This window comes from Pavona decussata, unplaced genomic scaffold, assembly GCF_977016875.1.
Source record: "Pavona decussata unplaced genomic scaffold, jaPavDecu1.1 SCAFFOLD_238, whole genome shotgun sequence".
Lineage (NCBI taxonomy): Eukaryota > Metazoa > Cnidaria > Anthozoa > Scleractinia > Agariciidae > Pavona > Pavona decussata.
This window is the reverse complement of record NW_028145643.1, coordinates 1,796,162-1,810,901: the sequence shown is the minus strand read 5'-3', so window position 1 is coordinate 1,810,901 and position 14,740 is coordinate 1,796,162. Positions and strand designations below refer to the sequence as shown.

General features: G+C 38.2%; 1 protein-coding gene across 1 annotated transcript; it reads right to left on the bottom strand.

Moving 5' to 3' along the window:
* Positions 1–1,081: 1,081 nt before the first annotated feature.
* LOC146457714 (serine hydroxymethyltransferase, mitochondrial-like) lies at positions 1,082–14,693 on the bottom strand. Its single transcript, XM_085091733.1, has 16 exons — positions 14,525–14,693; positions 12,401–12,580; positions 11,520–11,599; positions 10,646–10,761; positions 9,840–9,924; positions 9,204–9,285; positions 8,213–8,335; positions 7,363–7,431; positions 7,195–7,265; positions 6,625–6,683; positions 6,112–6,218; positions 5,444–5,543; positions 5,022–5,065; positions 4,286–4,397; positions 2,122–2,229; positions 1,082–1,659 (listed from the first exon to the last, which is right to left on the bottom strand). The coding sequence occupies exons 1-16, from the start codon at positions 14,558–14,560 to the stop codon at positions 1,529–1,531; spliced, it is 1,503 nt and encodes a 500-aa protein (XP_084947859.1). The 5' UTR covers positions 14,561–14,693; the 3' UTR covers positions 1,082–1,528.
* Between the last annotated feature and the right edge of the window lie 47 nt (positions 14,694–14,740).

Sequence of the window (14,740 nt, the reverse complement as noted above, 5' to 3'; positions counted from 1 at the left end):
TCAGGAATCCCAAAATCATGCTGCCATTAATTAATTGGGCGACACATACCTGTAAGTGTACTAAGGAGGAACCTTCCCCCCACCCCCACCCCCCCCCTACTCTTGCCCACCCAGGCATTCCAAGGACAATGTTAGTTCATTGCTTAGACTGCAAGCAATCCCTTACAGGTTAGTCAAGGGTGCGCTCCCAGTGCAGCGCACAAGACTGGAGCGAGGAGAAATAAACGAGAGGAGGTTTTTCGCACTTGGCTATTTCCCACAACCTCTCGACAATCCAGAAAGGGACTGCTAGTCTATTTATAACTTGTAGACCTCTAAGTGCCATATTGGCCTTAAAGCATCCTGTTGGCTTTTGCCCAGGAGCAGAATTTTTAGGATCAGGCTCACAGTTTGGTTTCCTTCATTGTCGGAGCTCCCAGATTATGTAACAGTGAGCTTTTTTTTTAATGAGGCAGGGATGTTTACCGTGTGCTCAACCCTCAACCTGAGACCTGTCCTGTATGTCTGGACGTCCTGCTAGGGTTAACACAATCCCCATCAACATAGCTATCAGAATCAGGGTAACACACAAGCTTACCCCTGCAGGGTGATAAGGTAACAGCTTATTGTCGGGCTCCAGGAAATATCCACACTTTCCCCATGCATCGAAGGTTATTGGAAATTCTAAAGGGGAGGGGGCTCTGTAAAGCTAAACATTTTTTAAAGGAAAGTATGAAGCTTAAGAAGAATTTCCAGGGAGGAGGGGGTAAACAATACAAAAACATCTTCTGTGGGGAGAGTATGGATATTTACTGGAACCAAACATTGTAGGAGTGTAAGATTTACAGTAGAAACAGGTCACGCTTAACCCACTAGATTCTGTTAATGAATCGATTCGATTTGAAAATTTGAACGGTTCAATTTACAAATAATCGATTTGATTAATTCATTACTAGAATCTAGCGGGGTGCGCATCACCTGGTGGTTCTACTGTGAACTTTAACTAAATTTAATATTAATCTTAATAATTAATAATTTTTAATATCAAAAATTTCTTTGTCCCGTTAATGATAGCATCCAATACAAAGACGCAATAACAAGATGCGGTTTTTGTTTCGATTTCTTTGCAACCTTTGGCTGTAATTTTGCACACGGCGTGATTGTTTTTCACTACTCACTCTCTTTTATCGATGAAAATATATATTTTTTGTTAATGACGTTCTTTGGTAAGGTTTATAAATAGTTTAAAATAATCATCTGTTAAATCTTCACGATTTTCTACCGTGGCTAATTTTCATCGCAAGCTTATAAATGTTTCCATCTTTAAATCAGCAATCAAACCGTGTGTGCAGTAGTCTCTGTGCAGCTGTTGTTGATCGTCACACAATGCTTCTCGGCACATGCGTTGCGTGACGACTCGTCAAGTCGGAAGAAGTGTAGCGTGACGATCCATACGAACGATACTGGAGATATAGTTGGTTTACTATTCACAGATTGTTTTTTTTTTCTGTCTAGTTCGTCAATATAAATATTCTATCTTCATTCATCTTCAGTGGTTGTCAAATCCTGGCATTGAAAATCCTCTTGCAAAACTCTCCACCTCTCCCCTGAGAGTATCAATCTTGGCTTTGGTTTCTGGGTTGGACTCTATGTGGGACAGGAAGTCTTTCATGGCGTCACCTGGAGGAAAAGAATAGTTTTAATACCTGTCATGAATATTTGGGCATATGTTGAAATCTACATGGAAGTCCTCCATCTTAAACATAATAAGTACTTCTTACTTTTCTTCAATCACCAATATCTGGGTTCTCACAAGCCTGCGTAGCTGAAGGTATTGTCTGCGTGCAAACATGAAGAACTCTTAAAGACTCTTAATCGTCCACCCGCCAAATATTTACGTCATCGCCAAGGTAGTACCCAGTTACAGGACTGTGATACTTCCTTCGAGCACAGTGCAACAGCACATACACAAACAGAAAATATTGGTTTTCAGCACTAAATCAAGTGAATGGCCACGTGATAAGTATCGAAAGGAATCGAAAGAGCCGATAATCTCCCAAGTATCGATATATTTCAACGAAACCGCGGTGTCGATTATATCGATATCGGCCAACCCTTGTTGTTTTCTAGTGTATCTCTCACCTGACGCCTGCTGAGCTTCCAAAGCTATCTTGACTCCCTGGTCAAGAAACTCCACCACCTTTACAAAGTCCTCTTCCTTAAAGTTACGAGATGTCAGAGCAGGTGCTCCTGCAAAGAAAACGAACGATTTACCAGTGAATTCGCCCACAGGATGTCAACTTGAACCTTTTGGATGCAGGGGACCACACGACGCATAATAAACTGTAATACGTGTTGTTGTAGAAATGCACGTACCAGACGTCACTTTACGTGTAGATAAACCAAACTGATTGCAAGGCTGACACTACGGCAAAGGACTTATTTATTTGGGCCAATATTTCAACTAGTACAACTAGTCTTCTTCAGGGCCAGAGTTACAAGAGTTATTGTAACTCTGGCCCTGAAGAAGACTAGTTGTACTAGTTGAAATATTGGCCCAAATAAATAAGCCCTTTGCCGTAGTGTCAGCCCTGCAATCACTTTGGTTTATGTTAACTTGCCTACTATACATTTTGTTGAAACAGTTGCCTATACAATAACAGGTGCGGCCTATCGCAACTGGGAACTCAAAGAAAGCCCCGTTAGTTCTCGTTTTTAAAGCGTGACCACAAAAAAACATCTTCCTTGTGGGCTACTTTGTTGTTGGCGAATTTGCATGTGGGCGAATTGACCGTACAAACAAATGCACGCTTTGATCACTTGGTAGACTGGAAGAACGCAGAATGGGAGGTTACAGGCTTAAATCCCTTTAAGACCAACAACGACATCTAATAAAATGGTTTGACATTCATGTGGCCTCGAAAGACAAAGTAGAAGTGAAAGGCCTTGTCTCCATTGAGGATGTAAAAGAAACAATGAGGACATAAGAAAAAAGGATGTTAGAAGGGTTGTTTTGTGATAGTATGTTGGAAAGCGGAGGGTTGGGGGCTAGGGTGCAGTAAAGAATGATAATTTGTACTAATAGTGCTGTGATACGTTCAAATGGTGTTTTAACTATGACAACGAGAGTCACATCCTTAGGGAAATCTATTAAAGTGTGTCATGCTTAGACATGCTGAATGTAAATTAACCCCGGGGTATCCAATCGATGGAAACCGATGATCGGAAATTCAATCGATCAATCGATATCAATCGATAAAATTAGTTAATTGGTATCGATTGGTATCGGCCAATCGATGACCAATCGATAACCACACAAAAACCGTTCATCGATTGCTATGATTGGCTCAGCAACCTTGTACAGACGTCACGCACGCTACCTGTCTGATCATCCGCCAGTTTTAGGAAGCCCTGGGGACGAAATTGGTAAAACAAATTCCGACCCAGAATATACCAAAGACCACCAAACACCAAAACTAAAATGGCTCATCGCTTACTACTATGATGAAAAAAGGGAACATCTTTTTTGTCTTTTGCTGCATATTTTATTCCTTTTAGACACAATTGGCGCCTTCATAGATTGTTTAGTTTGTATGTATGTGATCTTTGTTTTAAGCACGATTAGGTTCGTTATTATAAGGCTAGGTATTGCTGCTTTATTCATTATTTTGCAACAACTCATGCTGCTGTTGTTGTCAATTTCATTGTTTGCAAAAGTACAACTTCTGTTACCAGAATTTTTCTGTGAAGGTGCGATGCAACCACTTTCCGTTTTTTGACGTCTATAGATTGGCCGCGAGATTGGCCCATGGAACAAACTTTAAATTTGTCAAAAAAAAAAAAAAAAAAAAAAAAAAACGGATTCCAGTGGACGGGGCATTAACGTTAAAGAGAAAGAAGAGAGTATTGTTCTCCTGTTAACATTAAAATGAAATGTGTTTATAATTACAGCGTAGAAAGTTGTGTTTTTTTATGCGTCGATTCCGGTTCCGTCAATCTGCAACCAATCGATACCAATCGATACCAATTTATCTATCGATTGGTATTGATAATCGATACCAATTGATAACCACACGAATCTTCGCCATCGATTGGTCATCGATTATATATATCAATCGATTAATTGATATCGATTGGTATCGATTGTCATCGATTATCGATTCCATCGATTGGATACCCCGGGATTAATGCAGCTCTGTGGAGAAATTTTAAAACTGGGAGAATTCCTTCGCTAGGACTTTAATACGATGAGTACCTAAGCAGAAGGTGATTATTTTCCTGCATAACAACATTGCATTCCACTCACCCAATCTAAGTCCGCCTGGTTTAAGAGCACTCTTATCTCCAGGACAAGTGTTTTTGTTTGCTGTGATGGAAGCCATTTCCAGGACCTTCTCCACACGCGCTCCATCAATCCCCTAAACAGCAGAAAGTAAAACTTTCGAGCAACAACATGGCTGATGTCTAGATAAATTTGGTTTGAAATGTTACATGTCCGTTGACCTAAAGTGGCATGGAAATTTTGTACAGAGTCGGTTGAGTGTTGTTTGCTTTTGACTGTCCTTGAGAGGAAGCTTAAGGAAACACTGTTTGTAGCGAACATCTGACCTTCAAAGTTCCCATTTTTTACCAAGCCTTCTCAATTTTGGAAACCTAATAAACCTTATGCTTTCTCTTTAGGCTTCCTCAACACTTTTTATATTTTCGTGAAATAAATGCAGTGTTATGTATTAACCCTGGTGAATAGATGATAGATGTCTTTTTTCATTCCGTGAAACAGGCATACTCAAAAAAAGAAAATCCGACTCGGATTTGTAGCTCAGTTGGTAGAGCAATGGACAACCAAGTCGTGGGTTCGATTCCTGCCGAGGTCGGAGATTTTTTCCTTTGCCTCAGGCAATCTCCCATTTCCTTGCTAGGGCTAATACTCAGTGAAACATTCTTGGGTTCACTTTGAACAGCACTTTAACGTAAACTGCACAGTTAATTTTCTGATCCATTATTTAAGACTGTTCATGTTTAGTTCATCTTCTTCAGCTCACCTTGGGTCTCAAGTCCAGCAAAACAAGATGATTGTCAGTCCCTCCTGCAAAACAAACAATGCCAGTATAAAAATTATTTGGATATCATTGTAGCAATGCCACCAATTTGCGGCAGCATGCACTTTGTTGTTTCACACCCCATACCCCCTCCCAAGGGAAGTTATTTGGGTTTCCCCTTCAGCCCTCAGGAAATTCAGTTTAGCTTCACACTTTCATTTAAAAAAAAATTGGCTTTTGAGCCCCCCCCTCCCCCTTGGAAATTCCAATGACCTACCTTGGGGGGGGGGGGGGGGTATGGATATTTTCTTGAACCAAGACTCAATCTGTCATATACACAAATGTGAGTGAGTATGTTGACTTTTAAATTTAATGACAAAAATTCCAGAAGGCTTTATGTTATAGGCAGAGAAGTTTTGGCAAACCTGACACCATGGAATATCCTGATTCTGACAAAGCTTTTGCCATGGCCTTGGCATTCTTCAGAACCTGCTGTTGATATTCTTTGAACATTGGAGTCTGAGCCTGGAATATGAAAAACAGAAAGCAAACAGGCAGAATTTGAACGCTGGTCATAAAAGTAGATTGGGCTGAAAGAAGAACCATGAATTTCACTAGCTGGTAAAGTAAGGCCCTGGTGCCTACTAATACAGAAGTATTTTTGCACAGTTTATGACTATGGGGGAAAAGTAGATCTTAGCAAGGGCTGTTGGAATCCAATAAGAAAATTGGGGGTAACTGTGCATTTTTCAGAGATAATTAAGCAACAATAATTCTAAAAAACGCTAAAATACATAGCTGCAATGTATGACATTTTTTCCCAAATTGAAGATTAATTATCTCTGAAAAATGCATGGTTACCCCCAATTTTCTTTATGGATACCAAGAGCACTTGCTAAGTTCTGCTTTCTCTGCATAGTATTAAACTGCACAAAAATATCCCTGTATTAGTAGGCACCACCCATAGAAAACCTGAGTATCTCAAGATGCACAGAAAGTATGCGCACTGGTTACAAAAGTAGGCACCGTACTTAAAGGGGCTCTGTGGAGAGCAATAAATTATTTTTTAGTTTGATTGACATCTGTCACTCACCTGTTTGAGTGCCACACCCACCCCAGCAATGGAATGGTTATGTGGCCCACCTTGAAGAGAAGGAAACACTGCAAAGTCAATATTCTTGTCAAAGTCATACATGATGTTTGGAACAATGTTAAGGATTGTGTACAAACTGAACTATACTTTTAAGTTATCCTATATAATAGTAACCAATTTTTCATTTTGCTCAAAAGTTCCTGAATTTTTACATGTGGTCTTCAATTTAGTCAGAGAACATCACCATGTTTGTCCCTGTTTCTGGATAGTTTTTGAGAAAATGAGGCCAAAATATAAAGTCAGCAAAAGAAACGCAAAGAGAAAGCATGATAACAGATGCTTTGGAGTAAAAATCATAGAGTGATGTTGTTTGATACAAAACATTCCAGACACTTTTGAGCAGAATGAAAAAGTGTCCTAAAATTTGACATATAAGACGTTTATGATCTCAGCCTAATGCTAAGTGAAAGGATAAGCAGTTTCCCGGAAAAAGAGGAAATTATTCAAGGATATCTTTTCCAGTCTTTTTGTTTTTTCCTTTAACACCAACTCGATAGAAAATCAGACCAGCCCTGAAGGCAAAAAACAAAGAAATGCAATATGAGTAACTACAAAGAGAACATTTAAACAATTATAGGAAATTGATGCTTTTTTTTTTAATTAGAAGGTCTTTGAACTAAAAAATAAGTGAATGAGAAGGGAACTTTAACAAACAAAGGAAATTTACAAGAATGCAAGAGAAGTCATATTTTGTCACACTGAACTATAGATTGATGATGCTAAGGATAAGATTTGATTTGTATGAATCCATTCAAAGCGTGGATTGTAAGGATTCATGATCCATTTTTCAAATTCAGTAAAAAAAAAACACAAAATCTGCATTTGGATTCAAAACACTGTACTTGAGTTTTCCCCCATAAAATGCACCCTTTTATATTAATTTTTTGTCCTACATTTGCATTTCATCCTACAATGAAGAAGGCACCTTGTTGTTTTTCTTATGTTATTGTCCAAAAAAAAAAATATATATAATTAAATGAAATAAAATTAACTTGCATGATATTTATAAGCTGATTCTGTTACCTAACAGCTCGGAGCGTCTTGTGTGTTGTTGTTGTTACAACATGTGAATGGTCGAATGGGCTGGGAATAACCTTTGAGTGAACAAAACATAAACAAATACAATTAAACGTGTTAGGAATAAAATGGAAATTAATTAACTTCAGGGCTAGAGGAACACATTCTGCTTACCTGTGCTGACACAAGGCCACTGATGTGGGCCATGTCAGCCAACAGAACAGCTTTATGTTCATCTGCAATCTGAAAAACATCATGTCAGTATGCAGAACCTCCTTTATAACACATGCATCAAGTAACCAAAGAGATCAGTACAGGTTCATTTTGAATTTAACACATTTCTTGTCCACATGGAGGTTGAGTGGTTACAGATGTATTTGGGTGAGTTGAAGCTTTGTGGCATGGGAATTAACAATTTACAACATAATTTGTCATGTTCATGTGGTTTTAGTAAAGTTATGAGAGAAGTTACTTAGACCATTCAATTGCTCTGCAGATGTTCTTTGGGTTAATGCATCTCCATCTGATCTCCTCCTGACACTATGTGCAGAAAAGGAGACTGCTGACTGCAAAGCAGGGTGGGAAACAAAAAAGGAAAGGTTTGATTTTGTAGATTTGAGGCTAGGTTGGTGTCTTCATTGCTGTGTTGTTTCCTCAGGCAAGAAACTTTGCTCCACATGGTCATTGTCTCTCTTCACCCAGGTATATATTAATTTAAATGGATAGAAGAAGAAGACTTTTATTTAAGTGTCAAAGTATTTAGCACTGTAGCTCTAATTGGGGACACTAGAAACCAGTGAAATAAATATGCAAACTGAAAATAACATTGTTAAAAATCCTAACTGGTGGGAGGCAAATCAGTTGGCTATTTACAAGGCGTGGCCTTGGAGCAGGAATTAAACCTGGGGCCTCCAGATTACACGTCTGGCGCCCCTAACCACTAGGGCACGCTGCCTCCCGTGTACCAACGATACAGTGCAATAACCCTGCAACGGACTTGGAAACATTTTTTTTTCATTATTACCTTTCTCATTCTCTCATAGTCATAGAGTCGAGAGTAAGCACTGGCACCAGCTATAATCAAACGTGGACGGAAAAGACGAGCTGTTTCTTCCAATTTGTCATAGTCAATCAACCCTGTCTCTTCCTAAAATAATGCAAACAGGTACTGTAAATGAAAACTCTGTGCAATTTGAATACAACTTTTAATAAGCACATTTACTTCTACCAGGGTAGTACAATCTATGATCCAAACAAACGGTAAATTATACACACATGAGTATAAAGAAAAAACTACAGCCAGGTAAATCACGCAACTGACAAAAAAAAAAATAATACAAAACTTACAACAGATCTTGTGGCAACTCTGGAGACAAAAACTGATTTACATACGAGAAAGAAAAACTTTTATACTGCAGTAAACACAATACATGAAAGAATTTTCAGATTGCATAACATGAAATAAGTAATTGCACACTGAAACTCACAAAAGAAAACAATAAGAAAAAATGAGCAAATAAACTTAACAAAAAAGGTAGAATTCAGTTGGCTACAGGTACTATAATCTTAAAAATTAAACAGCATTGGTGTAAGTCCACTCAAAGGAGAATAAGCCTGTTAGAAAATGAAAGCGTTGTAGTTTACAATGAAATGTTTTTAAGCTACTGGTAGTTTTAATTAATTTAATTTATTTTTCTATGTATCTCAGATTATGACTATATATTTATTGGCATGAAAAGGGGAATAAAAATTGAACTACTTTGAAATAATTTTTCCTTTAATATTCAGTATACATTGACTTATGTCCAATATGAGAAAAAAGTTTATCAGTGTGGCATGTGTTCTGCATGACACTGGTTTTAGTCAAGAGTGTTCTTTAAGGTTATGCCAGGAAGGTTACACCGTGTGTTTTAACTTTTGATTTTAACCGTCTTCTCTTATTTTAATTCTTTTATGATCTATGAACTTTTATAACACGTTAACAATAGACTTTTCAATTATTGCAGATTGCTTACATTCAGTCTGTAAGGCATTGACTCAAAGTAAATGGATGTTGCTGAGATCCTCTTTGTATCAGTCATAAAGCCATGTGTTAAACTGCAAGGAGAGGTCAGACTAACATCAACATCTACTGTGGAATTGTGTAGGGATAAGTAGGGCTAAAGCCTGCTTTTCAGTAGTGACGGGAGCATAGGTGCAAGCACAGGTGTAAGCATAAGAGCTTTTTGTTACGTGAAAACAAATGTGATGCAAGCAACAGAAAAGCCAGAAAGATTTTGATCCTTGTGCTTGCATCGCACTCTTATCCTTGCACGTGCTTGCTAGTGAAAACCATGTTTAAGTGATAGCTAACCCCCTCATCCCACACCAATTTGGCCTGGGCCTAGGTTTAATTCTTTGACTTGGCATCATATGTGGGTTGGGTTTGTTAATGGTTCTTGTCCTTGCTCCAAGAGCTTTTTGGCCAGTTACTTAACTTTTTCCCTCTAAAAAAAAACACAGTTTTTCCAAATTCCAAACAGATCTGGATAGAGTCCCCAATTAGTACTCTGTGCTAGTTACTGTGATTTCTTTCTTTATTATTTATTAATAGTCTAGCTAGTTGAGATACAAATTCTTGCTTAACACATCTAAATCACAGCAAGACTTACTGTCCCCCGTGGGGTAAGTCAAGTCCCATTATTCTGTCATGAGGCTTCAAAAGACCTGTGTAGGCAGCAAAATTTGCTGGAGATCCTAAAACAAACCCAAAGGAAGAAACTGCTCATTACACAAGCATTTTAAATGATTTGAATTATCAGTTTAGCATAAATAGGAGGGTTTCAGTGACTAAAACATAATTAGAAGGATCATAAAAACACATGTGAAATTAAATCTACATGTGATGAAGGATTTTATTCAACAGTAATTAGGAAGGATTCCACTTGGTGAAACAAGGTTGGACCTAGGTTTTGTTTTACTTGACTGATAGGCAATTGCACAAAAGTAACATCCAGGCAGTGCATCTACAAACATCATGCCTTTAGTTAGAAATTTAAAGCTGCAAGCAGCCTCTCTTTTTGTCAAACATCCATGGGAAAGAGCGCAAAAAACTGAGTGAGCATGATATTCGAGGGGCGAGCATCAAAGCCGCAAGCCACATTCCTCTCCACAGATTTTCGAGTAACAACAACAACAACAAGCTTTTTATAAGTAAGAGAGAGACTGCGAGCAGAAGGATTAGGTGAATTTTCACTAAATGTTTTCACATGCTTGATGTCCTGGCTAAAACCTTGGTAACTGGACCACCATTGATCACTGAACGACTAGCCAATACATCAGTTATGTGACATTCTAAGTACTTTTACCCATAATTTCTAGAACATTGCTACAAACAATATGTCAGAACCAACTTTTAAACAAAATGATGAACATCAACAAGTAAACTAGAGATTTGATATTCTTAGCATTTTAATACCTGAGTATGGCTGTACATTGACACCCCACTCATCAGGATTCAGGTGAAAAGCTTCCAGCGCTCTCTTCTGAACAAGCCGTTCAATTTTATCAATAACTTGTGTTCCCCCATAGTACCTACAAGGGAAAGAAAAAAGTGAGACAGCCTAACACAAGAATTAGAGACTACCAGCTGGTATCATCTGTGGGAGAGGGAAGTAGGCAAGGGGGATTGAACATCCTTCACCTTACACTGTTTACTGCTGGTTCCTGTCTCTTCCTTCAGTTAGATGCTGTGCTAAAAACTCTGCGTTAAAGGGGAAGTATCACGCAAATTTGCTGTCATTTCAAAACCCAAAAATGTTTGTCTGTCAGGTAGAAACAAAGAAATAATTATCTAGTTTGTTATAAATTATCCCTCCAGTGCAATAAAACTGTCGATGAGCGCCTCTGGTCAGAGAGAGAGTAGGTCGGTATGGATTGAAACTTGAAAAATGTTAGGCTAATGTTTTTCAAGTGCTCGCATTTTTGTTTCCAAAATGCGCTTGAACAGATCACAAGTTGTTCCTTTCAAGAATTGGGTTGATTCCTTTCCTCTCATCATTCTAGAATTATTTGGCAGCTGATTGAAGATCTTATTTCACCATTTTTAACAAAAGGTACCAAAAACCCCATGATACTTCCCCTTTAATCTCATGCAATAAGAGCTTTTTCTCCTTATTTCTGCACCCCACCACCCAAAATGTGCTATTTCTCCCTGCCCCCTGCTGATAGATACAACATTGGCCTTTTGTCAACTTAACTACTTGCACACTAAATTGACTCTTATCACTGCACTATTATGTTATACATTCTACAACAACACAGTTCAAGTGTATTGCACATATTTTCATTACCTTTGTCCAGGATAACCCTCTGAATACTTGTTGTTCAAACAAGATCCCATAGCTTCCAAAGCTGCTCGACTGCAGAAATTCTGCAACAAAGTTAAACATGCAGTTAAGTAATGTTAAAAGTAAATAAATTCTTAAATGACACAGACCATCAGTCCATTTTCTACCAAATATGAAGGAGATGAACACAGAATATGACTAATAATATTGATAACATTTAAGCACAACAAAACATTTGAGTATGTAGTGTAAAGGAGCATAATTGTTCTAGTTTCAAATTTTTATGATACCCAAGGCCTAGCTAATTCTTACAGCTTAGAAGCACTCCAACAATTTCCTCACAGCCTTTACCCAGCAGTGACTTACAAAATGAAACATTACCAGGCAGTTTAATGACCTCCCTCCTCAAACTCATTAATAACTCATCAAGAGAGAAAAAAGAAAATCACTACTGTGGCTGTGGTTTGGATTTGTGATCCTAATTACCATAAAATTTTGCCATGAGAAGCCATATCAAACACTCGAAAGTGTGTTTCATCAGATATCCAAACACCTCGAAGTCGTTTCAAAAAACCTGGCTGCGCCTCGTTTTTTCAACCTACTTCTCAGTGTTTGGATATCTGAAGAAACACACCTTCTTGCATTTGATATATCACATGAAAGTTTTTTGGTTTGAGCCCAGTCACCCCTATGGAAATTCCTGTTTCAATTAATATTTTTCTTTAAAAATTTTAGCTTAATTTGTGGTTTCTGCTTTGGCTTCCATGGGGTAATGTCAGGGATGAAGGCCGTACAGTGTGGCTTGTTACTCTTATATTTTAATGTTTTTTTCTTTGCATCTTAATTCCTCTTAAACTCTCTATTCAAATTAAATAACAATTCACCTCAGAAGCGATGAGTTCTAGGCCTCTAACTTGTCTGTCTTTCTCCTGCTTGATCAAGTCGCACATCTCGGGGTCATCATCTTCCAGTGGTTCCTGGCCTGTCCAGATAGTTGCCTTTAATGTGCAGGAACGGGAAAGAGACTGCAAAGCTGCATTGCTAAAGAGGTGATCCCAGGAAGGCTGAAAACAAACATCAGAGTAAACATTCAGCCAGTGCAGCTGCATTACAGAGGTCATGGGTTTGAATCTCGTTCAAGCCTGAATTTTTTTCAGGCTTTCTTTTCATAACTGCTTAAGTTGTGTAAATATCTGCGAGGGATTTCTTCTACTAAATTCCTAATTCCGTAGACGAAATTATAATTATGATGATTTTGAATTAAACTGCATTACAGAACATTGTAATAAATTATTATTACAAATGAATGCTTCTGATTGGCAATCACAACTTCTTAGCACACAGTCATTATTTCAAAAATATATAAAAGGTATTATTTAAAATGTTCCACAGTTGTACAGATTGTGGGTCAGTGGTTAAACCCTTCGCTATTTTCTCGCAAGATCAAGCATATCACTTGTCACATCTGTCAGTTGACCACACTGGGATTGTACAAAGGTTTGTACTTTCATCCAATGAGGCACCAACCTTTCAAGCAGTGCACATGTGCTAGGTTGCATAGCTGGGATGTTGGGGGAAGGTGAAGTATAGCTTCTTCGCCACCAAAACTTTATACTCACATGCAATACTGCCCAGGGAGGGAGGAGGACTCCCATAATTTTTAACTGGGGGTGTGCTGCAGGGACTCTGAGAACCTTAACCTATCCTAGACCATGTTAACCTTTATTTTGCAACCCTATTCTAGAGTAAACACCAAAAATCCCTACCCTATCCTAGACGTTGTACTGCCTGCCATACCAAAAAAATTCTCAAACTAAATTCTTCAAACAACTGATTAGTTTTGCGGGAAATGGTACCCTATTCTAGACCAAAACTCTCTGATTTCTATACCCTATTCAAGGGTAAACTTACTGAAAACCATACCCTTCACAGCGGAACATACCTATATAGCCCCCCCCCCCCCCCCGGGCAATACCGCCAGCTATGCAGCTGAGGCAGGGCAAGCTGTGTGTCTCAGAAAAATGAAGTTAAGGAAGAATTTGGTAGCCTAAGTGACACGTGCATCTCATGATGAGCTATAGCTTACAGTCACTACACTCAGTGGTGGGGACGGGACTCTCCGAAAAATGGTTTATTCAGAATAAAACTTCATTTATGTTAAATCACACATGAACCTCAGGCAGCACACACAGCAGAGCTTAACCCGTTTTCTGTAGCATGAAGCAACTAAGAGTTGAGTGCTGGATGGAATTCTAGTTTATCGCAAGGTTATCCCCTGCATTTTGTTGCCATTACTCATTTAGAGACCTTGGGGGAAACAAACAATATGGAGCAAAGTTTCTTGTGAAAGAAAATTAATGACTTGGCAGGGAACAGACTTCAAGCCACCAACCTTCAGATTTGAAGTGCAATAAGCTAACCATTAACACCACATGAGCTGCCATAAAAAGTGGTGTGCATTAATGCTATAATCTTACAACTGCATCATAGTTCATAGAAAAATTATAAGTTTTAGTGAGGGGGACAAAAAAAATTTAAAAGTTTTCGAATTTCTCCCCCCCCCCCCACCCCCTCGGATTAATAATGAACGGTCCCTAAAAATGGGAACAATTTGGGCATAAGTTTTATGCCACTGTTCAAATTAATAATAATAATAATAATAATGACAATCTTTAATGAGGAAACTTTTTCACTAAAAAGTGGTTTACAAAAAGGACCTCGAAAATTAAAAATTAAAAATTTACAATGAATAAAAATGCTAAAAGATGCTACTAAAAACTAATGTATCTTATGTGTAATACAAAACTTAAATCAATGAATTAAAAATCTGACGCTTCGACAAAATGAATTAAATCACAAGCTAATGAAATGGAAGGTGTAAATAACGCTTTCCTCAGACGTGTTATTTTTGTAACAGAAAGCTGCACAATGTGCCACTATTTCCGAAAGCTTACGCAATTGCAACCTTATTAACATAACCTAGATCAACCAAAATAAAATCCACTCACCTTAACAGATCCAAGTTTACGGGAAAAAGACAGCATTTTAGATGTTTAAGATAAAATGTCAATAAGAAACAAATTAAAAAAATGGTGAGTTTTCGAAATATAAAGGAAGACGCGTTTGGTTTGTTAGGGTTTTTGTGGAGATTGTGGACGAAAAGGGTCTGCCATATATTTGGTCAGCAGTATGAGTATTTATGCTATGCGTACCCTCCCCTCCCC